This window comes from Sparus aurata, chromosome 8, assembly GCF_900880675.1.
Source record: "Sparus aurata chromosome 8, fSpaAur1.1, whole genome shotgun sequence".
NCBI lineage: Eukaryota > Metazoa > Chordata > Actinopteri > Spariformes > Sparidae > Sparus > Sparus aurata.
The window spans coordinates 25,061,651-25,088,680 of NC_044194.1; the positions used below are offsets into that span (position 1 = coordinate 25,061,651).

At 43.7% G+C, this 27,030-nt stretch overlaps 1 protein-coding gene across 2 annotated transcripts in view; it reads left to right on the forward strand.

The window, feature by feature from the left end:
- The first annotated feature begins 402 nt into the window (after positions 1–402).
- The window catches only part of LOC115586406 (solute carrier family 45 member 3), a 31,185-nt gene continuing 4,557 nt past the window's right edge, over positions 403–27,030 (forward strand). Inside the window, exons 1-4 of one of the 2 annotated variants that reach the window (XM_030425429.1) lie at positions 403–515; positions 18,791–19,157; positions 23,477–23,667; positions 23,777–24,440. In XM_030425429.1, coding sequence (XP_030281289.1) covers positions 19,010–19,157; positions 23,477–23,667; positions 23,777–24,440 — 1,003 coding nt within the window. In that variant the 5' untranslated portion in view covers positions 403–515; positions 18,791–19,009. Of the gene's footprint in view, positions 516–11,550; positions 11,763–18,790; positions 19,158–23,476; positions 23,668–23,776; positions 24,441–27,030 lie in introns of those variants that run through there. The other variant, XM_030425430.1, reaches the window with a different exon arrangement.

A 27,030-nucleotide genomic window follows, 5' to 3' on the forward strand; every position in this document is an offset into this window, starting at 1 on the left:
TTAAATGAACTTGTAGGCAGCACATAATAATAACAGAAGCGCCTTAGAAAAACACCATGAATCTCTTCATTCATTTATTCACGTTTGTTTACAGCAGTTTTCCTCTCACGTCACAGGTACTGCTACCGGAACTTGCCATGTTTCTCGCTTAACAAAATAAAATGTTGTGGACCTTAATGAAGGCACTTTGAAAAGAACACTGCAAAAACATTAAAACGTTTGTCGGCGTTTTGTTCAGTACGCACACTTCTCAAACAGCGTATTCATTTTGCTCAGGGTTTCTTGTTTTAAACGGAGTAATACACTACTTCAGCCATAAAGTCCCGCTCGCGAGGGCTTCATCGCCCTTTATTGTGAAAGTCTGGACCGGAAGATGTCGCCATCATTACTGCTAACTTCACGGCGTCTGTCACAGCTGGGTGTCTGGCTCTCTGTACAAGTTGAGCAACAGCGGTATGTCGGTTGGGAGAGAGCAAGTTGCTGCACGGATTTCCCGGAGCTGCACATAACTTGAGGTAAAGTTTACGCTGAAAGGAGACCCTCATCGGAATAATATATTTATTCCGCAGATACCGCACTCACGTAGCCCTGATTAACAGACTCAGATGTATCGCGGCAGTTTGTAATGTAACGGTCTTTAACGATGCGGGTTAAAACTTCTTCATTGTACGAGGCTGCTTCACCAGCGCTCCGGCGCGTCGACGCCGCAGACGAACCGGGTTACATTTCGACCCGAATGTCGGCGTTGTACCGCTGCTGTTCAGCTCAATTCATACGACGCCAGAAATCGTGATTGAGCTGAGCCGAAAATGGAAGTGTGTAATTGTGTTTGGTCGGAGTCTGCGGCTGAAAGGTGTATGGTTAGCCAGCAGCAGCAGGAGCAGCAGCAGCAGCGTGGTGCTTTCTGGAAGTTTTTTCCACTCTGCGTCGCTGACTGCATCTCTCCACACCGCCAGGCTCCCCGAGTGCACACTGATGTGGTGCCAAGTGCCATGGTGGCAATAACTTTACAGGCTTATACCCACCGATATAGCCTAACCCCCTTCTGTCCCGCACGAAAAGCCTTCCGTCTAATTCGCTGTAAACCTTTGGCGCTGCGTTGGCGAGCACCCCGCTATTTTGACACATAGATTTATGGGGGGGGGGCGTTTCAGGACACCCCGTTTGGAAAGTTGTGCCCGAACTCTTCCAACTGGCACTGGCGCTGATTGTGATAAGGCTTTAATTGAAAACCTTGTCTCCCTGTTGTTGGCTGTTTTGTACATTTCAGTCGGCTGAGAGCCAACGAGGCTCTGATCTGCTGGTGCAGCTGCGAACACAGTTCTCGGCTGATAAACGTCAGTGTGTATTGTTCCTGTGAGACTTATTTTTATGGTGCCGAATTAAAGAACGCTTAATGGAAAGACACGTCTTTTTTGGGGGGGCGGGCGGGGGGACTAGCTCAACAGCACTTCAGCAGTATTGTTGATGATGAAGACTGAGTCACTCACTGCTCCTGCAAAATTTCCAAGGAAGTGGAAAGTGTGGGAAATGAAGAAGTCGTTGTCCCACTGATTACTCACTGACTAACTGTGTCAACTTGCAATATTCTTTTGCGCCTGAAATGTTAAAGGTGACAGTGGAGTGACTGGCACAGATCCTGGATTCAGCTGTGGTAGCATGTGTGTGTGTTATTGATGTGTAATATCACATCTTTGTAAATTATCGAAGAATGTATGAGTGGATCAGGATAATTTGTCTCGCTTTTATTAAAAAGTGACAAAGCAAATTCACAAGAAGTTGATGCTGCATTGCTGTTTGTTGCTTCCCTCTCACACAGTTGTGGTCAAATGTAGCCATTTTTGCACGTGGATCCCCTTTTTTTTTTTCTTTTTTGCCTCCTTTCGTCTCGCTTTCTAAAGCCTCTTTCTAAATTTAATTTCTCTATCTAGACAATGCAATGTCTGGAATGTAAACCACATTTTCTACTGAGTAAACTCTTTCTCTAGCGAGCTGCAGTTAAGCGCTAAAAGTTTCCGTACTTGTGTTTTTTTTTTGTGTGAATCTGGTTCTTTGACTTAACTCAAAACCCACATGAAGAAGGAAGAGGATCAAAAGGTTAAACGGCTCTAACCCATGACAGAGGGACTTTTATTGTCACCATGACCGTGACTCTGCCTCTTACACAAAGACCTCTTTCCCCTCTCCATGGACCAGTCAAGTGTGTTATTCATTCCCCCCCTGGAAAATAGACTCTTCTCTTTAGCCCTGTTGGCCCCGGCAGCTCCTTTCTTCTCCTTATACTCTCAACAGTATTTACTTCTAACAACTTTTGCCCTTTGTAGAATGATAAAACATGTAATTATGTCCCCAGCCAGTTTATAGAAAAGTAGTTTGCATGGGAGATGCCTTCGGTGTAATGCTTTAACATCACCCAAAACTCTGAATACTGATGATCAGTGACTAGCAGGTCTGATCTCAGAGCAGCCACATTCTAAGCACTCGCTGCTTCGCCCCAGGAGGGGTTTGCGCAGCTCTCTGCGGAGCTCATCTGCTCCACATTGATAGAAATGCTTCTTTACCCAGGATGCTGTGGCTAGACCAGCTGGCTGTTCTCTCACTGCTTTCTGACAGTCTAATATACCCCCAAGCCGAGCGCAGGATAATCACCAACCGTCGAGGACACCAAGCTACTTAGGCAGACTGAAGGCTTTGCAGTTTTAATCAGTCGTAGGCTGTTTATCTCCCGCTCAGAGCGCTCTTCTGTGCTTTATATGTGTACCTGGATCCTCAATGACTTACACTCCGCTTCTGCATATGTTTTTTTTGAAGACAGGTGGTGGATTATGTGGTGGGTGTGAGTGATCTTTCTTCTTCTTCTTCTTTTTCTTTTTTTTTTTTTTTTTTTTTTTTTAAAAGCTACCTCTTCCTAACGGGTAGGGCCCGAAAAGCTTTTGCTGGAGGGGAGGGGAGTGGAGAGGGGGTCGTCTCTTAAGCCCTGTGTCCTCTTCAAAGCATTGTGTGCTGCTGTCGCTCTGGTATCATGTGTAACCATGAACAATCACAGGTATGCAATCTGTACAATGGCTGCCTGTCACATCAGAGAAGTGCAGGAGACACTCATTTCAGTGGGAAAGCACTGCATCATGGCTCTCATGACAATCCCGTTTCTTTACGTTGCCTTCAGGTCTGAACTTTGATGTTATAGTTTAGTGGGATTACTCAAGTTGTGGCACTTTCGCGGCCTAAACTGTGTTTTTTCTACAGTTTTTATGAGCATGTCACAGGAGATTTATCCTCAATTTTATGCATTACAAAACGCAATATTTGCCTTTTTGATTTTCTGTCTGCAGGAAATGAGATGAAACCTTGTCTGCACTTAAGTTGGACCAATTGCCTTGGGGTTTTATGTAATTTGAGCTGTCGCCTTCATGTTGACAGAAACCATGCTGCTGCCTCTGTTTCCTTTGTCTCTGCATGAACTGATTTAGTAGGAGTTCATTTCTCAGATCTGCATGGTGTATTCTGTTATCTTTAGGCAAACATTCAAAGCATTCGGGTCTTGTACAATTACTGCTGAAGTGAGTGTGTCCCTCAAGGGCTAATCATTGTAAAAACAGTGAGCTCATTTGTTGAAACAGGAGGGGGGGGATAAATGGCAATGGTAAAAGAAAGTTGACGGGTACATTTTTGTATTTGTGCTGTATGTTTTTCCCTGGAGGACAACGACCACCAATCAAACGCAACACAACACCTGCTGCTCACAGACTGGGAAAATCTTGCAAGTGCTGGAATGAACGTTATTAAGCCCACCATAACTCACTAACAGCAGGGTGGACGTGGCTGAATATTAAGCAACCTGTCTGTTTCCTGGATCTCTCATTGATGGGAGGCAGAGGAGCGCAAAAGTTTTTCCCAGCTCTCTGCAGGCTGCGAGGTCAAAGTCCAAACAGTTTCCCTGTAATGGTGCTCCGCAGCCAGCTGGGCTGGAGAGAAAGAGCGCTTACAGGCTCCCCTAATGGGCCAAAGCTCAAAGAAAAGATGTCAGCTACCCTACCACCAAGGAATGTCACCTCTGTGACATTGTTATCATTCAGCATTTTCTTTGTTTTTGACAATATGGCCACTTTCTCACAGTTGTTGCTGGAAGTCCTAACAGCCAGTTGCCTTTTTATGTTATGACAAGGAGGATTTTGATAAGTGTTGTGATATGCCTGAATCTGTCTTGATGAGTACGAGTCCATGCGCTGATCCAATACCACATAGTTTTATTATTTGCACCTCAACCCTTCTACTTGTAAAGACTAATTTATACTTAACTTATGGCACGGATACTGGTGGAGCCTTTCTTTGTCCGCTTTTTTGACTCTGAGTGGCGCCCTCTAGTGGTTGTAACGTCCATGCAAACTTGAAGGGCACGTGGAGGTATGTGGGCAGTGATGGTTATATTGTTTGAAACGCATCTATTTTCATACGTAAAGGGGCGTAAATGTGCCTTTTTAGTAGCATCCTGTACACCTGTGTACATCTTACCAGATGTATTACTGCGCAAGTAGCAAGTATCCATAAATGGTAAGAGACTTGTGTAACTTTAAGCACGTCCATAGAACAACATCCATACAGGGCTGGTAGAATATAGCTGTTACAGTATAATGATATTGTTCATATAGATATATTTTTAATGCAGTAGTATAGGTACCAATACACAAAGTTCTGGGTATCACAGTCTGTATCGGAAAGGAAAAATGGTATCCGTATGTATGTCTGATTTTGATTCAAGAGGAATGCGACTGAAACTTCAGTTAAGACACTTGTTCCACCTTGAGTTCATTCAGCACTCGTTCCATATTTAAAACCGGGTCTCAGATATTTCACCACGTACTAACACCTCTCTCCCACTGGCGTCATGAAAGTGAAGTCCTCTTACAGTATGATGTGCATGGCTGAGCTTCTGTCAGGATCACAGTCCTCTGGACCACTCCCGGGATCATCACTAACTTTAATTGGTGTGAGAGGCTGAGGGCATGTTCAACTCGGGCATCTCTAGGTTGTCTGTGTTCTTTGAATGCCTGGTCTGATTAAAGACGTGAATATTCCCTGTCTTCTTTTCACTTTGGCATGAAATTGCTCCGTGCCAGAGACTGTGGGTGTGTTGGCACCGGTTCAGTTCTCCAGTGGCTTGCTTGGCCAACTGCTTTTCTCTTTAATCCGAATTTCCTGCTCTGTATTTTTGTCATTCAAACTTAAATGCACTGTAACACAATGGGTAGAGGATGCCAACCGGCCAGCCGTTTCTAAAAACGGAATCATTAAGTAAATTGTGGGAACATATAAGTGGCTTTTACTTGGTTTTGTTGGCAAAGGCAACCGTCTACTGATGTCCATCTTTCTCCTGTCAGTGTGAAGCACAAGAATAAATGATGGAAGGACACTTTGTGTTCCCTTGTCTGGAGGGGTAGAGCGAGGGGAAATTGTCGCTTTGTTGAGCACGGATGGCGTCGTTCTCTGACATGAATGGGGTTAAAAAAAGTACTGCTAAGATGCTTCGCCAAATATACTTAAGCAGCCATTAATACACCTGAGCAGTCTGCTCAAGTAAATGTGCAGTTCCAGAAATTAAAAAATCTATATGAATAAATAAATGAACATATGGGAAACCCTGGAAGCGTTGTTTAATGTAAACCTGAATCCTCCCTTGTCAATTCAACCTGAGTGCTTTGGCCAAAAACCAAATTACTTGTAGCTAACGTGGCAGCACTGCACTTCTTTATTGGCGAGAGTAAGTGACAGTCTGAGTCGGCTTGCGTTGTTCCACTCTCACGCCCTGTCTGCTAGCCTGATTCAATTTGCTGACTTAAGTTATTTCTGCCCACATGGTTCAAGTGTGGAGGGGGGACTGCGTGGCATTGAAGGCAGAACAGCCTCAGGTCCGGCTCTCACGAGAAGGCGGGGGACAGACGGCAATCGAGCCCATCGCTTTTTCCAAAATTCCCCCTAAATGAGAAGCACTACTTTGAGAGTTTGACATGGCTGCTAAACCACAGTTGAAGTCCAGATGAGACAAGTACGGGGCCTGGAGCTAGGATAAGACGGGCTTCTCCTTAGACATTTTCCCATGGTGATAAGGACTTGGCCAGATGTTTGCAATACATATTCACACCCTCTCCTCTTTGACTCACACTGCGAGGCCGAGACGCCCCAGAGAGTGTCTGAAAGTCTAGAAAGAGCAAACCTGGTAAGGCCCTTAGCGTGCTGAATTATGAACGACCCCGTCACCTCCTGATAATTCTCCTGAATTTACCAGGACATATCGGCCAACAGGACAGCGAAATGTTTCCAGCTTGATTTAGCCTTCTTTGAAGTTCGCCTATATGAATGGGGAAAACGGCATATTATGAGACACCACAGTGTTCTCTTTCATGTAGTAAGCTGAAAGGGATGCTATTGAGTGTTTGAGGGAGTCCTTTGATATGTGAGATGCTCCATGCCTTGTGAAAGGATCAAGCTTATGATTTGAGTCAATGTGTGTGTGAGTGCTTTGATGCCCGCTCCTGCTAGTTCAGTGTTTTGTCAGAAATGTTTCGTATAGCAGGCTTAGGGGGATCAACCATTATGGGTCCCGAAGGTCCGTACAGCACACATACAGTATGTGTTAAAACGTGGCCGCTCATGCACATATGTGTTTGGTTATCCCCACGCAAAGACACAGATTCACAAGGACTGAAGTGTTAATGAAGTTAATGGAGTTGCCGTTACACACTTAGTTGACGGTAAACAACGCCCGAAACTTGGTTTGCTAGTTGGATATCTCAGTGTTTAGAGGACATGATTAGAATGCTGGAAAGGAACAATTTGTTTTGATTACATGTTTCTTTGTTTCGCAAGCTTTTCGTCCGGTAGTGCTGATGATTGACATTTCTTATTTTCCCGCGAGGCCCAGAGTAGCCTTCCGCCTTTTAGTCTGCAGTTATGGGTTGGGCACATAAACATAGTAATGTCGTAAAAGCCCTCCCATTGTGTAATTGTGTTTTACGCTGCTGTTTTTATCCTTTTTAAAGGAAAGGCTAACTTAAATATGATTATAACTCCACTGAAGAGCACTTTGTGACTGTGGGGAGACTGTTTATTAAAAATGATTTAAGTGTGTGTGTGTGTGCGCACAAGGTTAAGCATATGTGGTGGGTCATGGTGTGTGTGTGTGTGTGTGTGTGTGTGTGTGTGTGTGTGTGTGTGTGTGTGTGTGTGTGTGTGTGTGTGTGTGTGTGTGTGTGTGTGTGTGTGTGTGTGTGTGTGTGGTTTCAAGCCTTCCTGTGTATGCTACTAGTTAGAGAGAGAGAGGGCTTTGCCCCGTCCTCCATCCTCACCATCTGGTTTGTGTAGCGTTTGACTGAGGCGTTAATCATTGTGCCTCGGGGCCACTCCTGCTCTGACAACAGCTGGAAAAGGGAGATGGACCTGTTGATGTCCTTATGTCTGTCAGTCCTCTATGCACTGCTGTATTAACTGTATCCAAGCAGCTGGAAGGTTCATGACCTTGGTGTTTCTAGTTTCTTGAAAAACAGCTGGAATGGCCTCCCTGGCACTGTTTCCTCTTTCTGTAATGTCTCTCAGCCCTCAACTTCCTTTTCAGTTGCCCAGTGCTTCTATACCACGCTTTAAGTATTTTTAAAGTTTGCTGACCTGCCTTTATTTTAAGGAACTGCACGAACACTGGAAAGGCTAATTCATCTGCATGTGCAGCATGAGTGCCCCCGGTGCCGCGTCAGACTCTACACACCAGATGAGCTAGAAAAAGAAAACTGGTAGCTTATTTCGTGTACTGTATACCCCGTCTTCCACCCTATTCTCGTTCAGCTGTTGCACACGCTGTCCTCTGTTTTTGACTTTTCTTTGTTGTTCAGCCAAACACAACAAACAAAGGAGCTCTTTTTCTTGTTGTTGGAGGGGGAAGATGTGTGGAACTGGACTGCGCGTGCAGACACCCGATTGTAATGCAGTGTAAGAATGAACATTGAGTAACCTGCTGCCAAAAAAGAACCTCACAGTGTAATTGAGACCCGGTTACATGTCTTCTAATTAGGGCTAAACAATGTATTGTTTCGGCATCAGCATTGTTTGTATGCTATAGTCAATAACTCAGACAGCGCATTGCAGCATTGAGTACCACTCAAGGCAACGTGACTCATTTTTAACATATCATCCCAGTGGCACAAATCCGTGTCTGATAAGTACAAGGCCAGAATAAATTGTCATCCATCAGGACAAAGGTATTTTGGCTAGTGTGCACCAAGTGCAAAAGGTTGAGTATGTCAGGGATTCTCTGTGTTGTGAAAACATTGTACCAACAGTTGAAAATGAGCCCTTTGGCTGTAACTAGCACATTAACAGTGCAAATATGTGTAATATGACAGTTAATTTAAATGTTCAAAATAGACTTCATTTTTTTCATTAAAGATATGTCACTGGCGGGTTGTTAGGACAGATAGGACAGCTTCAATGTTCTTAAAATAACATCTCCTCATGACTCTGGTCCTTTTCTTCTTCCTGTTAGCAGCTGGGAAGAACTCCAGAGTGAGAGTTCCTCCGAATGCCTCTAAAAGCATCTTCAGGTAATTGATCGTGTTACCCACTGGTTATTTGAGGGCATCTCTGTCTGAATCCCATGAGTGCTTTTCATTTTTGTCACACAGCAGCCCATGCATGTTCCTGTAAGGACACCTCTTTACTCAACGGCTTAACATCATGTCTGACAGCGAAGCTCCTCTTCAGCCAGTGTGTAATACTCTCCTGAAAGCAGTGCTGCTCCCTGATGTTACGTGTCCAGCTTTTAGCTAATGGATAGGTGGAAGTAAAGCAAAATGATGTGATGGATGAAGTGAGTCATTCGTGCAGGAGTTTGTTATTAAGATGCCGATGTAAAACGAGCGCAAAAAAACAAAACAAAAAACCCAACTGTTAATGAAAAGAAAGCCCCCACCATTTTTCAACATGGTGTGTTGTCCTGGTTTTATCTGGCAGTTTTTCCATCTCAGTTCTATGTGAAAGCCCCCTGAAGTAAACTTGTTACATTGAAAGTGGAGAAAGAGAGAAATTACATTTGTTCAGGGAAAAGGCCATTTGCACGGTAAATATAATGTTACAGTCATTGTCCTTGGTAAGACATTTTGACAACATTATACATGGTAGAATTATTTGTCAATTATTTGTTGAAAATTGATAAAGCGTGTGATAATGCCAGCTGGTAATGCGCCTATACACAGTGGAAGCTACATTATTTGGTGTCAAATGTGTTGGTATGTAGGAAAAACCCTCCAAACTCAAGTTGTTGCCTTGAGTCCTCTCCTCAGGCGTAGGAGCATACATGTGTGTGCAAAGCATGATTGATCTTAAAGGGAATGTAACATCGTGTGCGCCTCTCTTGGTGCAGCTTTATGGATCGATTCATAATTGCATTTTCATTATTTATGATACCGTGGCAGCTGTGACAGTTCTGTGGCAGTGTGCAACAGATGGCCTTGTATAACTAAATGCTGCCGGGAGCCTTGGGGGACTATATAGAAGTGTCTTGTACCATCTATGTTATGTCCTGGTATAGATAACTTCTGGAGAATGTTGTCTGGTTCTCTTAGATAGTCTTGTCAAGTGGTGCTAATCCTGAGGGCTATTCGGTATGTATAGAAGCTCTGTGTTTAAGCATCAACGTCACGTATTTACTTAAAGGTTAATTTGCCCTGGAAGCACACAATGAGTGATTGATCCTTCCCACCCTTCGTGCTGCGTATAATGTGGGTGACATTTAGGCTTTATTGGGACCCTGCTGCTCTGCCAAGAGTAGTGGCCCCTGAGTCCTATTCCTGACACACTGTTTTGGTTTCCTTGGTTTATCAAAGCAGCAAGCAGTGTGTCGTGGCTTATTATGGTCATGTTGGGTTTGGCCAGCGCTGGAGAAGACCGGTTTGTGGAAAAGGCTACCATGGAATTAAAACCTTCTCAGTCTGCCCAAAGTGCTGCTGCATCTTTAGCCAAGGCTGTAGTCAAGCACACACCCTATGTAAACAATAGAAACATCACTGCAGCACATTAAAATGGTTGAAGATGTGCAGTACCAGTACATGTAGCAATGCAGCCATTTGTAGAGAGAGCTGTCAGCTGGTTGGGGAAAGTAAATGTCTGGTATGTGTGGAACTTGAGGGTTTTTTTTTGTGGGGGGGGGGGGATGTTTGGCTGGAGCCTCTGTTTTCTTCACTCTATACCTCATTATCCATATTTCCATACGGTTCTCCTGGACTGACACAATAAAAACCTTTTTTTTTTTTTTTTGGGTGTTTCCATTCCTAGTTAACCATTAGGCTCCTAGGAGGGTGTGTGTTTGAGACATGCCTATTTGTACTTGGGGTGGCTAGTTTCACACCAATGGGGGGAAAAAAGAAAAACTTGTCAACTATTTTAAAGGAGAGGCATTGATGGTTTTATGCAAGCTTGTTATGTTCCAGATTTATAAAACAGAGAATCAAATTGAGACGTTCAGTAGGTCCAGACACAGAGGTCCAAGCTAAGTGAGTGAGTCCCGGCCTTTCACCAAAATGGGATTTTCAGAATTCTCTTAATTCCAGGCAAGCCGCTCCTGTTGCAGAGGGGAAGTGCTGCCAGCAGCCATTCCCCGCTCCCTCTCTTCTTATTGATTTGTCTCTGGGCTCCAGAAATGGAGATTCCTTAAAGCCTGCCGTAGTCTAATGACATTACTCAACACCCACCACTAACCACCCTCCCCATTTTAGATCTCCCTCTGCTCCACTTTTTTTTCTTTCTTTCCTCTCACTGTTATCTAATTAAAAGCTTTTTCTATAGAGGGTTGGTCTTGGCCTCCAGGCGTGGGGTACAGACATGGCAGCCGGGGGGGGGGGGGGGAGTGATAGTGTGTCTGTGTGCATGTGTGTGTGCACGCGAGAGAGAGCCATTGTCTGTGCGTGTGTGCATGTATGTGTCTACTCAAATAGGCTTACTGCTGGCTGAGCTAGTGAACCAAGAAAAGGGTTGGAGCGGTCCATGGACAAGCGGTCATGCAGGAGTATGAGCTTAACTGAGGCTGGGCTCCAAGAAGAAGGGAGGTAATGAGAGAGGATGGGAGAGAGCTGCCTCTGCCCTGATAGGCAGCAGAACATGATCCTGGGTCGGGGGTATAATACAGAACTTTTAGGGAGTGGTTATAGATAGTGAGAGAGAAAGGATGGGGGAGTGGCCTCAGCGTGAGGTTGTTAGATGATATCAATTCATTCTTTGTTTCCTAACTGCCTGTGGTGCTCGTAGCGTCCAACACAGGTGAGAATGACTCTGCACCATATTTCAGGTCAAGGTTTAGCTCTAAGCTGCATGTTTTCTTAAAGACCGTGAGGGCAAAACAGAAAATAGACTTTTTTTTTTCAGACAGAAAGCGACAAGATTCCTCAAGTGCTTTGGGATTTTCCCAATTCCCACCTTACAGGCTGAGGCACAGAGGAGAGGGAGGGAAGGAGGGAGGGCGAATAATGGGAGGGAAGGAGGTGGGCTCAATAAGAGAGGAGGGAACAGGGGACACAAAAAGCAGCAGGATAAAAAAAGAGTCAGACTCTCGAGCATGGAGTTGAAGCAGGTGGTCAAGAGAGTCAGTGCAGATATGCTGGGAGAGAGTCGAGGGCGTTGATTGGATAAAGAGTGTGAGCAGCCTTTAAAATAGATTAGATGCTCAATTTTCAGCAATGCGTGCGTGTCTGTAAATGGACCTTTGAGCTCCGCTTCTTTGACTGGTGAGTATCAATTTGCTTAATATCCCCACTCCTGAGTGGCTCGTCATGTTATTTCACTATTATTACACTTTATCTTGCATTCATTCATTAATGTGTGAAAAGTCAAAGATGCCAGTAGTTAATGTAGAGGACGAAATACAGGGAAGAGCGAATTAAATCATCTTTGGAAATGCACAGATGCGCGCTTTCAGTCCTGCTACATTTGGGATTTTTAGATGCAGTCATTTAGGCAAGCAGGATGACTTTCCCCTGTATGTGATGAGCTCCCTGTAGTGTTTGAAATGAAACAGTACCTGTGAATTTTGTGAACGCTAACGGTAGTGAAAGGTCAGCTGTATCCTTCTCAGTAAATTCAAGCCCTGTTTTTCACTAAGAAGTTTCTAGTGTGACCTTCTTGTCATTTTTACAATAATGTTATTTTATTGAAATTAATCTGCTTGCAAGGAATGCGAGCCAAGCTAATTTTGACTGAAAAATAAACCCCAAAAGGCAGATGCAACAAGCTGATGTATGAAGTGTTATATGAAGAATTTCATTTAAAGTGCATATTTTATTTGAAATGAGGTGAAGGAATTCATAAACATCTGCTTAGAGTAACTGTGCAACGACTTCTGATGTGTCACCGTGAGTTAATTTGATGAGGAAACAAAAATTGGCAGTGTAAAGTGAGAATAATATGAAACGCAGCTGTGGTATTCAGACATTAATCATAACATGTCATAATTATAGTCATAAATTCAATTTCATGTTTGCATGCTACAACATAGTGTTGATCAGAAATACCCTCCCACAGCAATTAACCAGTTGTTGATCAAACCTAATTAAAATCTTGACTGCTTTATTAACGAAATGTAAACACACCTGATCATGCTCGAATGAAAACTCATTAGTGTTTGCAGTCCCTCTTATTAGTCCTTTCACCTTGACACAATAGGTTTTCAGTGACTGGAAAGCCACAGTCCACGGGGAGGCACCTTATCAGCCACATTGACTCACAAGAGGCTACAGGGCTGAACTCTGCTGCACTCCATTGTTGTGTTATTTGCATGGGCCAGTATGATAACGTTCCACCCTGAGCCATGACTGGCTTCATTCTCTGGTGCGGGGAGAGGCGCAGGCTTCCCTTGGTTCACCCTCTGACACACACACACACACACACATCCACACACCCTAATCCCACACCAGGGCAACCCAACTGAGCCGACATTCCTCCCATATTCACCTGATAAGTGTGATGTGTGTGGCTGTTTTTGTATCTGTGTGGATCCTCTGTAGTTCCCTCTCAGATAAAGACTGATACATTTCTCCACTTTTTTTAAGGTTGGGATTTGGAGTCCATTAGTGTAGAGATGCTGTTTTGAAATGGTATTGGGAATTTGAATGATTGCTTGGATAATCTTTTTTTCCCCCAGAAACAGAAATTACATTCTCTTACTAAAATAACTTGTGAAGAAACTCTGAGCCATGAACTATACAGTTTTTTTTTTTTGGTCACTTTTTTGGTCTTTAAAACTTAAGGGACTTCTTCTGAGTCATCGTCCTAATTAGGTGCCAGAGATGGAAAGAGCACTTCACATTTTGGCACCGCGAAGAATGTCATTAGACCCTCCAGAAATAAGACAAGGTCGTCTTTCCTGCTCCATTATAAGATGCATGTCCTTCCATCGAATCTGCTCTCAGAAGCACTCTTTTAAAATAACTGGCGACAGGTTGACTGTTCATTTAACTAGACAGCAAAAGTACAGGAGGAGAATATTAGCAGCAGACCGCTTTGAAATGTTACGTTGGTCACATGATTTGCGGTGAAAGGCAGGGTCAGGGGTCACAGTGACGGATGTCGGCTTAAGATTACAGGCTTTGGGGGGCGGGGGGTCAGCATGGTCAGGGTTGCCTTTCAAGTGAGCAGAGACAGAACACAAATCAAACACTGAACTTTTTACTGAAGTAGGTTAAACAAGTTCCATGTTATTATCCAGTTCTCAGTAACAGAAGGAAACTCTGTTTTGAAAAAGGGTGCCAGAGGTCTGATGGTGTCTTCATCTGGATGAACGATGGACAACACCTGGTGGAAGTCAATGCAGGCCGGATGGAAAAAGAATAAAAGAGGGACTCACGGAGAGTGCGAAAGTGTTCACATGCAGACAGTTTCGTTATTCAATTTAATGTGCTAATGGCTTACAGTGTCTTACAATAGTATTTGTTTGCAAGTTAATTATTGTAATGAAGTTTAACAACTGAAAGGGTTTGAAGTGGCAGTGTGAACATGGAAAATAATTGGAGTCATTTGTAGTCTTTGTTAAGAGTGTGAATCGAGCTATATATTTTTGAAAAACACAAGTTTCTGGTGAGTTGAACAGAAACACGTTCGCATCACTTGTTCTGCGTTTGACCTTAAAAGCCTGGGAACTGGACGAATCTGTCGAGCTCGCGAAGGCTACCTAAAAACCTGAGGCAGTTGTTGTACAAGCAAGTTGTAGTTGCTTGTAGTCGAATCATGAGTGTGTATGCAAACTGTGTACGCACTAATGGCTGAGGAACTGAAAGCAGGACACCTATTAGCTGATTAGTGAGAAGTGAAAGCAGCTGAAATGTCAGTTGATGTCTAACTAATGGAAGAAATTAAAATGCCATTTAACGAGTCAGCACTGAGAGCAGCCGGGACGTCATTTAAGGACTAACTGAATTGTGAATTAAATGATACAGACAAGTATAAAGTTGATGAATTAAATGATACAGACAAGTATAAAGTTGATGTTGGCAGAGGGGGTGAAAGAGGTACTAACAGTGGAGATGACCTGACCGTGTGTCGAGGGAATGTCATTTAAAATCAGTTTGAGCTCTCAGGGCTTTTGGAGACTTCGGTTATGCCGGGCGAGCTACATGGGGCCCTTTTATATTTTTCTTTTAGTTGTTTTTTTACATTTAAGAATGAGTCCTTGTCTACTTCAGTTGTGTAGGAGAATGCTGAAATGCTGTTTTGCCGCTCCAGGAATGTTTTGTGGACCACAGTACCTCAGCTGACTTTCCATCAGCATGGGGTTGAGTAGATTATGAATAAATTGTAATTTTCGGGTGAATGTATCCTTTAATAACAGTGATCCAGGTCTCTTTATCAAGGGTTTTGTTTTTTAAAGTCGAAACCCCCACATTTTTACGTGTTGTTAAGGAACTTGTCTGGGGCCATCATTTGCCGATGTGTGGCTCTTCTCATGACCTCCACAACAATGCCAGTCTGCACTGCCAAGAAAAGCTGTGGTAGCGATATTCTGGCAGCATTGCCAACGGTGCAGTGTTCATCAGTGGTTTGTCCATCCTAACCCGTTTTTATTTATTCAGAGAGTAGAGAAGTAGAGCCACAAGAAGAAAGGGCTTGCAGGAAGTAAGCCAGGGAAGCAGTCCTAGCGTAAAAGCTGGTCCTGCTGTACCTCCATGCAGACAGTCAGGTCCATTAATGTGCAGGAACTCAAAGAGAGGAGGAAGGCCTCAGTGCTGCAGCCATTCAGCATGAGCCAAACACACAACCCAGACCCTCCTGCTGAGGTTTCTGCAGCCACAGCCTCCACTGTGCCTGTGGGTCTGATGTCATCTCGGAGCAATTCCTTCCCCTCTTCCCTTCCAAACCCTGCTGTCTGATGGGAGGAGACCCCCCACCCAACACCACACAAACACACGCAAACACACACACACACTTTCTATATCCTACCATCTATATGAACACTGCTGCGTTAATAAAAGACTTGGAAATGGACTTGATACCTCACAATATCACATTACTCTCCCAGGCACAATGTATACAAAGCCTGTTTTGTATTGTAAGAATACAGCTCAGAGTCATTAGGACCGATTTTTGGGGGGCCTGCGGCTGAATAGGGCTCGGTAATGGAGCAGTGGGAGAGCTGACAAAAGCAGCCCCCCACCAACCTCCACCCCCACCACCTCTCCTCCCAGCAGCCTGGCTGATATTGTGGTGTTAAAACACGTAAGGTGACAAGGAGAGCTGTCTGTCTAACAGTGTGTGCGTGTGTTTGTGTCTCCGAGGCTATGGGAAGACGACGAAGGGCATGACTAGAATACATTGTAGAGTCAGAGGTGTCATTAAGCGAGCGGTAGAATGACTGCGTGGGTTGCCAGTGTGTGTGTGCGTTTTCTTCTTTCTGTCCCTATAATGCAAACTCAAGTGCTTAAGAGCTCTTTCTGCTTTGTGTCCATGCCACAAACCTTGTGTTGGCTAAAGATTACTGTATTTAAAACAAACGAGTGGATTTTGTTTTCATGTTTAGCTTTTGAGATGGATAATTGGACTCTCTGCTTCTCTGCTAACCCTGCTGCCACCTTCCTCGCTTACCTCCTAACTTTGACTTGCCACCACCACCCGGGTGGAGACTTAAGCAACCGCTCATTTAACAAAACCCTGGAAGCTGACTTGCATTCAGGGAGGCGTCCAGACAAGCTGCGGCTGCTCGGGTGGACAAATCAGATTTCTCTATTCTTACCACTTGGGGGCCTTTTCTTTTTTCGGTGAGAACCTCTGACAGAGAATCAGCTGGGGTTGCAATGGAAAGCATTCACATTGGTTATGCCTTTATGGTTCTGAATCTCAGTCGTGGGCAGATATGTCAAAAGAGTTCTTCTTAGAATGCAGGTCAGGTCAGAGACGAAGCTGACCTCAGGGGTTGTGGAAGGATAAGGAAGAAGAAATGCAGAGGAGAGGGAGTGGAGGGGGGTATATATATACACACATCCACAGAGAATCTGTTGGTAGAGGGGTTGTAGTGGCCAGACAGGCCGTAGGGCAAAGGCTGGTCCCCTGATGGGTGTCTTTCAGTGTGCCCAGGCTGGGTGGGAATGAGATCTGACGGGTGTGAAATGGTCCGCTCTCTCAGTGACCCAGGCCCCTGTTAGAATCCAGCCTGCTAACACTGTCGCTTTGTCCTTCACATTCTCAAAGAGTCCGTGTATCAAAGGACTCATAATGACTGAGCTGGGAATGTATGAATGCTGTAGGAACTCTGATGGCATTGACGGCATTCAGTTAACATTTTTGATAACAATGATGGGAAAGGCACAAGAGGTTTAAGATGGGCCTTGTAAATGCCCGATGACAATAATTCATGCAAGTGATGTTATGCTGGGACATTTAAGGACAGGGACTGCTTGTTGCGATGCCCAAAGCCGCTTGGGCTTCTTGAGAAAACCATATGTCATCTATTTTGTCTCTTCAGCACTGTCCATGTTACCTAACAGAACAGATTTCAATATTTGTTTCTTTGCTGTGTGAATCGGATTACATCACTTGGTAAGCCAAGCACATTTCTGTGATTAACCAAGTCTCGTTGGAGATGATGACATCCATTTTGTTTGCTGGGAGAGAACAGATGGGCAGCATTGGCAGAGAAATGTCACACCAAATGCAAATATAGCACCTTGTTGTTTGTGTATTTGCGGCTGTTCTGACTGTTCTTGCTCTTTCCCTCTGCTTTTAAAGAATACACATCTCATTGGTGGATGATGACGATTATACATTTTTGTTTCTGCTCGTCAAAAAGCTGACAGACCGGTGCATGAATGCGCACAGATTGGAGGCCGTCTGATGTATTAACTGAAGGCCATGTCACCTGTCAGTCTGTTTTTTTCCAATGTCTTTTTCAGTTTGAGTTTGAAGTGGTTGTTTTTTTTTGTTTTTATTTAAAGGATGTCAAAAGTATCAAATCTTTCATACTTTTTTCCATATGATACAATATCTGCATTCAGTTGTATCAAACTTTGCGTGCATGGGACCCACCTTCTTGCTCTGGTATCAAAAGAGGTCACATTTTTTTTTTATTTATCCTAGTATTGTATCAAAGTTTAATATTCTGGTATCCCAACAGTCGTATTTTCTTTAGAATTAAAGTCCCACATCCTTCCCACAGATAAATATCAAAGTCATTTCAAGACTGTAATCTTCAAATTGCAGAACTGTGTTTTTTAGAGAGAACAGGGACAAGATGAGCATGCTTTATCTTGATAGTGAAGCATGTAATTGAGTGTCAGCTATTGTCACTGGAAAACTTACCCTTCAAGGTGTGGTTGACTTTGTCAGTGTAGGACAGTGTGCAGAAAATAACAAGGTTGTCGTGAGTTCCACTGGCGTTTTTGTTCTTCCCGATACATAAAGCTTAACCTTTGATTTCAGCACCTCACCTGGACAACACACTTTTCCGGTACCTGGCACAACATAACTGCCTGTCTCTAAAGCAGACACAGTAAAACGTATGTCATCATCCCTCTCTATCTTCCTCTACTGCCTGCTTTAAAGTCTCTTATAGTCTCTTTCTAGTGACACCTTTTTTCTGGTGCTTAAAAAAGTCTAATCTGCCTTCATTTGTAGAAAGAAGAGACATGTATGTGAGTAAAACTGCAGTCAGGAGCTTAATAATGCAGACAATGACAGGGTCAGCTAAGGATAGGCTGGATTTTAGATCCCCCCCCCCCCCCCCCCCCCACACACACACACACACACACACTTATACTAGACCAAGGGAGAATGAAAATTAGAACTTTGACTCCCTTTTTTTTAAGTGGTTGAACTTCTAAACCTCTACAGCGCCGTGTGTGTTTTGAAACCGAATAAGAAAAGGCAAGCAAAGCAGCAGGGAAAGAGAGAAATCTCTTGGCAAATGTCTTGGTGTGTTTGCCACGTAGCTCCAGCTGACTCATCTTCTCTCTCAGCCTGTGGTTGTTCCTGCTGTCCTGAAGCTGCTGGTGAGGAGCTTGGGAAATACATTGCTATCATGTACTTGTGACTGTTGTCGCTACTTCCATGTTTCTGGAAAAATGACGGAATCTCCATTGTGTGTGTGTGTGTGTGGGGGGGGGGGGGGAAATAAAACATTCCCCATGCAACCTGAGGCCAGTGACGTCCAGGTGTTGTGACCTGGGAATGACCTGTATAATGTGGCATGCCTTAGCCCTTACTCACATTTTCAGTCTGGTGTTTCTTTAATTCTGCTGTTCAAAAGTTCACTCCTCTCTTTCCTCCACTTCAGATCCAGAATGCTGAGAAGAGGATGAATCCTTCAGGTCATCTGAGACATCCGCGTGTCTTTGCCGCTGTCCTTCCCCGACAGCCCTCTCGTCCCACTGGGGCACCATCTGCCTCCCTACGCTCCCCCCTTTGCCCCAGTCTGGGTCCTTCCTCCCTCCCCTGCCCCCAGTAGTCACCATCCCAGAGGGGAGGAAAGGCGAGCTAGCAAGCCCCTGTAAATATGCCTGGATGGAGGTCTCAGTGGCGTCTCGTCCTGCTGAACTCCCTGACCTGTGGCCTGGAGATCTGCGTGGCAGCTGGGATCACATACGTGCCCCCACTGCTGCTGGAGGCTGGAGTGGAAGAGCGCTACATGACCATGGTGCTAGGTAAGGGACTGAAAGAGGTGGGGGCAGGGGTTCTGGTTACCCAGGCCTGTTTGCTACCTCATAGTGTGTGTGAATGCAAGTGCACGTGTGTGAATGTTGTGCTTCTGCTTCATTCTTTCTCTCATATATTCATAATTTCCCTCTCCGTCATTTTCTGACAACGTATTCATTAAACATGAAAAGCACTTGCACACCCTTTTAAGGATCGGCTGCTCCATGAATTGGATGGCTGTCTCCTCCGTGGCTTGTTTACTGACCACATGAGTGATTGTGTCTTGTCCAAGTGTGTCAAATGATCCATTTTTATAGCCCTCGAGTGCTATTTATTCTCTTCGCAATACTTTGCTAGTAGTTTGTGGTGGTTACATTAAAGCCGTGATACAGATGGAAGACCATTTTATTTGTTGCTGTTGATGTCATGAGAACTGTTGTATGCCAGAAGAGGTCGTGGCCTCTAAGGGACCTATGCTTTGTATATTAGACTGATACGTAAAGATGTGATCCTGTCCGGTGTTGAGGCGTGACTGAGCTGCAGGGCTTCCAATATCTTCTTTCCCATTTAGGTCATAAAGACATAATTGAGGCTGTTACGCTAATCAGTGACCAAATCACCTGTTGTTTTGGAGAGCTAGTAATCAGGGCACTAATTTAAAGGCAGCAGAAGGGCCAACTGCCCGAGGACGAATTTCCCGACACAGACGGACATGCAGTTCATGGAATTTATTTCGTGTTTCACACTGTTTAACAAAGATCATATGATTTAACTAAATGCGTTTTATTTGCCTTTCTCTTAAGATCATAAATCATTGTCATGATCTTAGTAATTAGTGAGTTTTTTTTTCACTGAATAGACTATTGCCAAATATGATATTGACAACCTACACAAATATTCAATGCTTGTTTCTTTATTTAACAATACACGTACATACCTACTGATATGTGTCTTGCACATTACGGCTGCACAGAGCACAAGGCTTGACAGCTCGAGCTGTTCTCTGTATCACAGCTTTCAGAGCCTTTTGTGTTGGATCCGAACAAGACATTTAGGACAGGATTTGACGATGAAAAGCAGTTTTAGCTGTGGCACAACTTGAAAGGCATTGTAACACCGCTGTTAAACAACAACACTGCTTGGCGAAATGTGCAGCAGGTTAGAATGATGAGCCATTAAGTCTGTGTTCTTCTGACATTCTGCTAAAGGTAGAACACGGAGAACAAGTCATCTTGAAAATACAAAACACTGCTGCATTTTGCCAGCTGAAGGTATTGGTAAAACGTGGGAGCTTAGAAGAAACGTATCATGCAGGCAGCATCTGTTAGAATCCAGAACGATCGTCCGCTGTGTTGTTCATAGGGAAACAGTTTAAACAGAAAGGTAATCATCATTTTTCTCAGCATAATCTCAGTTACTTAACCAAAGAACATAAGTATTATTATGTTTTGCTGAGACTGTAAGAGAGGCATTGATTGGACTATACGGTTATTTTTGAGGCTTTGAAGTCAGCAGCAAATGCACTGCATTTGTAATCTATGATGTTTAACGGGAATTATCTTCACTTTTAACATACAAAACAATTTACTGTTAGGTTTTTTTGTTTTTTTTTGTTTACAGTTTAAGTGCAACATCATATCCAGAAGTTCTGGGAAGAGCCGTGAAATAAAGCCTGTTTAGCTCTTTTGTGCAAAGGCGGCTATACACACCACAAACACTCTGGAAAACAAGCTGCTGATGATCGCACCATCACGTCTGGCCTGCATGTTATTCAGTTTTGCCAGTGGTTTTGTTTCTGTGGCTGTGGTTGCCTCAATGGTCTGTAATTCAAACGGCCAGTCGTTTTTGTGCTCACAAATTATCGGCATGTGTGTACTGCACATACACAATATTTAGCCTCACCCATACATTTGCACACTGTAACTGAGTTAACTTGTAAGCAATGTGAATGGTTGCCTTATCCTGTCTGCCCAAATGGCGTCCACATGGTCTCCACTGAAGGCTCCTCTTTGAGACGTTCTCTTGTGACTACACAGATGACACATACAATCAACCAAAGTAAAAGGCACTGTGCGGCTGACGTAAGTGACTATTCAAGTATAAAGATTGAACAAACTACACTTTTAGTCTTCCGTTTCGGTAGCAGCTGCTGGTAATATGAAGAAAAATGATTTCATTGTAGGGTTCCTCCCAAACAGGCTGCACTGTAAGCCAATCTGGAAATGGCACTCAACCTAATTCTCATCTCCCTGTATTATAATGGAGTGCCTGAGTGTTATGTGAATGAAGATAGATATTGTGTCCTGGGAGGGTTAAAGCTAATTTCCCCCAGCAGTAGTGTCGGGTTCTCAGATGGCTGCTTTCTACTTTATCTAATAGCCATTTGTTGGCTGCCTAGTCCTCCAGTTGTTACTTTCTTTCTCCAGTTTCTTCTCTGTAAGTAGAGAACACACCAAGGCATCCATTCCCCTTGTTATTTTAAGCATATTTAGGTGTATTTAAGTAACAAAGCACAATGGGTAATGTGACGCGTTTTACATTAGTTCGGATCATATGTGGTGTGTGTGTCTGTAAACAGAGCTGGAAAGCAGCTTGCTTTGTATTCAGAGGCTGGGAAGCATTCTTGGGTGTGTATGTGTGTTTCGTATATGTTATATTGCAGGGAGTATTTAGCAGCTACTTAGAAGTAAGTGTGTGTGTGTGTGTGTGTGTGTGTGTGTGTGTGTGCGTGCGTGCGTGTGCGTGTGTGTGTGTGTGCGTGTGTGTGTGTGTGTGGATTGTTATGATGGGCCTCCACAGCTGCAGCAACAAGAACTGCATGGGAGGTGTGGACTGCCAGGCTGCAGTCGACCTGTCTGTCTCTCTCACATTGCCCGCCTGTCTCTTTGTCTGTGCTTTTCTATTTCACTGCTCACCTGCCTGGGTTTTTGTTTCAGAGTGCTCTTCAGACACCAGAAACGTGTTATTTGTTAACCCCTCTGTTTCTGTGAATCAGTTGGTTGTCAAAACTGTAGAATAGAAATGCAATCGAATGTTGGGTTGTGTAGTTGCGTATTCCAATCATGTGTCTTTGCTGTGGACTTTTTGACCCCTAGTGGCACCGTAGAGCAAAGACTTGATGGGGGAGGTTAAGGTTACTTTATTGTCTCCCTGAGGAGAACGTTAGCTCAGATTATGGGAACTTCTGCATCAAGCCAGTCATTACAATTAACACTTGTGTGTAAGCGTGAGATAAATCAACCTAGCAAAGTCTGGGAAGATCACACAAGATCCTGTTGACTGCTCATACTGTATTGTTTGTGTTTTATGCGTTAGTAGCATATGCATGAAGGCAGATGTGAATTGTGCCTTTTAGTGAAAAACTCAGGATGTAAACCAATTTGCGCTCATCTATAATGAGAACTCCACACGACACCTTTTAAATGTCAATCTGTAGCCCCAAGATTGGGTCGTTTTAGAGATTGTGTGTGTTTGAGTGGGAACGTGGTGTGTTCTAATTAGCCGGGGCCGATCACGGGTGGAGGATGAGCTGAGGGTGGGTTACCTTCAGGCAGCGGCAGGCCATCTGTAGGAGCCATCACCAGCCATCAGGGAGTAGGACTTGACAGGGCCAGTAGAAGACACGCTGAACACAAGTAAACCAGTCAGATTGGCTGTAGGAAGCTACTGCAGCAGAACAGAGATGTTACAGACGTGTGTATTTAGGGCTGCAACTAACAATTACTTTCATTATCAATCTGTCGAAAATTAATCTAATGTCTAATTGATTGATCAGTTGTTTGTTAAATAAAATGTAAGAAAATGGTGATCAGTGTTTCCCGAAGCCGAAAATGACATCTTCAAATGTCTTGTTTGTGTTTTCAGAGTCAGACAAAGATTGAAAAAGAAAGATATTTGGATGACTGTCATTGAGGTGTAAAGAAACTAGAAAATGTTCATATTTAAAATGCTTTAATTGGAGAATTTTTCCTTTTTTTATTTAGAAATGACTAAATGTAGTCAATCAATTCTCAGAATAGTTGGCAATTAATTTAACAGTTGATTCCTCATTAAAGCTGTTCTTGTGCTTTTGGCGTGGGATATTGTGAAAAATCTGTGTGGAGATGCAGTGTGTGATTTTAAGATCTTCATAACAAACTGAAGAGTGTGACAGTGATTCAGACCGAACATACCTTGACCCACTCCTGCAGTCTGTTTCTAACAGTTTTAAAATTCATATTATGTGCTAACATCTGAACTACTTTCAACTTTATTGGCTGCTTCCCCTCAAAATATTCTGTTAGCGTTGTTTGTGACCTCTTCTGTGTTTCCCTGGTTCTGTCCACAGGCATTGGTCCGGTACTTGGCCTCTTATTCATCCCTCTGATTGGCTCAGCCAGTGACCACTGCAACAGCAGTTATGGCAGACGCCGGCCGTTCATCTGGCTGCTGTCTTTAGGAGTCCTTTTGGCGCTTGTCATCATTCCCCATGCTGATGTACTGGCCACGCACTTTGCCTGGGGTGGGCAAACCCTTCAGGTATGACACACGTTTATTGTGTTTGATTGTCGTTATGGTGAATTCTACATACCATAAGTACCTTAACATTTCTTTCAATGTTTTTCTTCAATGTTGTTTCTTGCAATAGGTGGGCTTCCTCATCCTCGGGGTGGGGCTCCTTGACTTTTGTGGACAAGTGTGCTTCACACCCCTGGAAGCCCTTTTGTCGGACCTGTATCGAGAAGAGGAGGACTGCGGCCAAGCCTTCGCCATGTTCTCCTTCATGGTCAGCTTGGGGGGCTGTATTGGTTATTTGCTACCCGCACTTGACTGGAGTCGTGGCCTCCTCTCTGTTTACCTGGGAGGCCAGGCTGAGTGCCTCTTTTTCCTCCTCATCCTCATCTTCGTCTCCAGTGTACTCATCACCATGAAGGTGTCTGAAGAACCCTTGTGTGCCAGCAGTGGCTTGGCCGGGTCAGGATCGTTACTGGAGACGGGGGCTGGCACGATAGAGACTGGCCGGTATGGCGTGCCGCGCTCATGCTGCTACCTGCTGAAGTGTAAGCTGAGGCTTCTGAAGTCTGGACCGCTGCTGTGCCTGCTGAGAACATGCTGGTCCATGACCCCGGCTATCTACAGGAGCTACTGCCATGTCCCACGGGTGATGAGGCAGCTGTGTGTGGCTCAGCTCTGCAGCTGGATGGCCGTCATGTCTTTTATGCTTTTCTACACAGACTTTGTGGGGGAAGGCCTGTATGAGGGCGTGCCCAGTGCATTACCAGGAAGTGTGTCCAGGCAGAGATACGACGAAGGTCAGTTCTCATTACTTTGAAAGCTTTCTTTTCTAAATGCCTAAGCAGCTCATTGTGGTATACAACCTAGAATCTGCTCTACCTTTTAAACCACAGCAGCTCCTGGTTGATAGAAAATATTGCAATATTTCTGGGCTAGATCGTGTTACATGATGTATGTCTATATTTTAACATCCTCCTTAAAGGCACTTCATGAATGCTAGAACTTGGCGACAAAGTCAAATATCACAATATTTCCATAACAGTATTCAACAGCACGTATGCCATATCACAATATAATGATAACCAAAATCTAACATATCTAGTCTCATATTACAATAACTATATATTATATATATATATTAGCACCTTATGAAGGAAACTTCCATTGCACTAGACAAGTCCTACCTCTTGTCATAATGGCTTTACCTCCACCACCTGTCCATATAAACTAGCTCGGGTTTCATCCGAGCCGGGCAGGATGCACTCACATTCCTCAGGCACAGGTGGAGGACTGAGCCTTTGGTTCTGCATGCCTACATGCCTTCTTGTTGCCCTCAGACCGGCCGTCAGCGCAGACTAACATGAGATGATGAATATTTATGTAATTGTGCCACTGAACAATTGACAATTCCGTTGAGGAAGTCCAAGGCAATCCAAGGAATTTCAGGTATTGCTTTCCTCCCCTGCGCTTTTCTTGCAATCGTAAACAAACGAACACAGTCTTTATCCGTTCCCTTTTTTGCTCTGTAAAGCAAAATCATAGTCGCTAATCTTCTCGACAGATGTATGGGTACATTCTGTAGCTATGCAAATGCAAAGCTGTATGAGTCTACCTACATAAAACCTTTAGATAGACTGTGTGAAAGCGGATAAACTTCAACAAATCTCTTGTGTCAGTGTTGTAAGAAGCATGCTAGGAAGGCGTCTTTATTTGGTATATTTTACCAGACAGTGTTTTGAGAATGAAACAGTCAAGGGGAAGAATGAAGTTGAAGTAAACTGATGTGAAGAAGACCATCTCGCCGACGTTGTGTGTTTGCAGTGCTCTTGCGGAGCTTAAATGTTCTCCCTTTGAATCCTTCTTCTCAACCTTTCCTTTCTCTCTCTCTCTCTCTCTCTCAATTCTCCCTCTTTCATTTGCTGTTTTCATCTGTCCATCCACATTCTTTACTCCTCCCTCATTCTCCACCTCTATCTCCCTTCCCCACTTTATTTACTTTTTACTTCCCCTCAGTCTCTCCTCCGTGTGCTTGCTGGACCACGAGGAATGTCACACTCACAAAGAATTAATGTCAAGGAAACGGCACACAAAGAACATGTTCATTCAAGTCAGGTAGAAGGCCAAAGCACCAAAACAAATCTGTGGTCTGTCTGAGCGGGACTCCTTTAATCAGAAATGCATTGGATGTTATTAAAGCATATTATTCAGTCTGCAGATGTTTTCCCTGCATCAAGGTTATCTGCTTTGTCTACAGCACATTCTTCAATTATTCTAATCATCTTTCCTACTGGGAAGGGTTGCAGTGCAAAGTTGGTATTCTTGGAGGCTTGCACTACAGGAACGGCCATTTTCCCATTCTGCAGCACCTCTCCTGTGCACAGATTCAGTAGCTTTCTGGCCCGGTCCCATATCTGTCTGGGCTTGAATTTCGGTCCTCATTAGCTTCTGTAGTGTTTGTAAAGTGGACTCGGCAGCTTTGCTATCCAGGAGTAACGCGATACACATACTCCTTTCACATAAGCAATTCTCTGCTTTGCTGCTGAACTTCTGACCCACACTGTTCAGGGAGAGCAAGCAGAGAGTTCAGACTGAATACAGACTGAAATAAATAACAGTCTAGACATGTAGGCAGCCCTGCTTACATGGACTGGTACTAAAAACTTAAAAAAAAAAAACTTATTGGCTGAAATAAATAGGTAGGAAACATGATTGACAATGGGACCATTTTCCCACAGCAGACGAAATCACATGGTTGAGAAGATTTTTTTGTAAATTGTCGCATTCAGTCGAAAGAGAAAAATTTCTACTTTTGCATCTAGTTAAATGGAGAATACAAATGCTCTTATGATTTTTCAAACTCACGTTTATGATACATCACTTTTATGATTCTTGCAATGTAATGTAAGTAAAAAGTAATTAATAAATGTAGATCACGGTTGAATGTTTTATCGTCACCATCACTAAACTTCATACTACACTACATTGTACATACAGCTTATACTTATGCATTCTTTGCTTTGCATACTTTGCTTTGCATGCTTTGCTTTGCATACTCTCCACCTGTAAAGATTAATCTCTCTGGCCGCTTCTGTAGTTTCACTCCACCACTTGTTAGCCACTTCCTTTTTAAAAGAGGCACTATGTAGTGGAAGAAATTTTAAGTAGAAAAGAAAACTTTTCATTGACAGTTCATTTAGATGGTTTAGGCATGAAAATAAATCTAACTGTCTTTGTTTTCATAATTGAATAAAAAAACTGACCTGAAAGGACAACACAACTGTTTTGTGGGCCCTGCCACCTTTCTAGCTTCAAACAGTGTTCTGGGGACCTTATTTTCCTCTGAGAACAGCTTGTTTATTCAGTTATGGAAAAGATATATTAGTGATT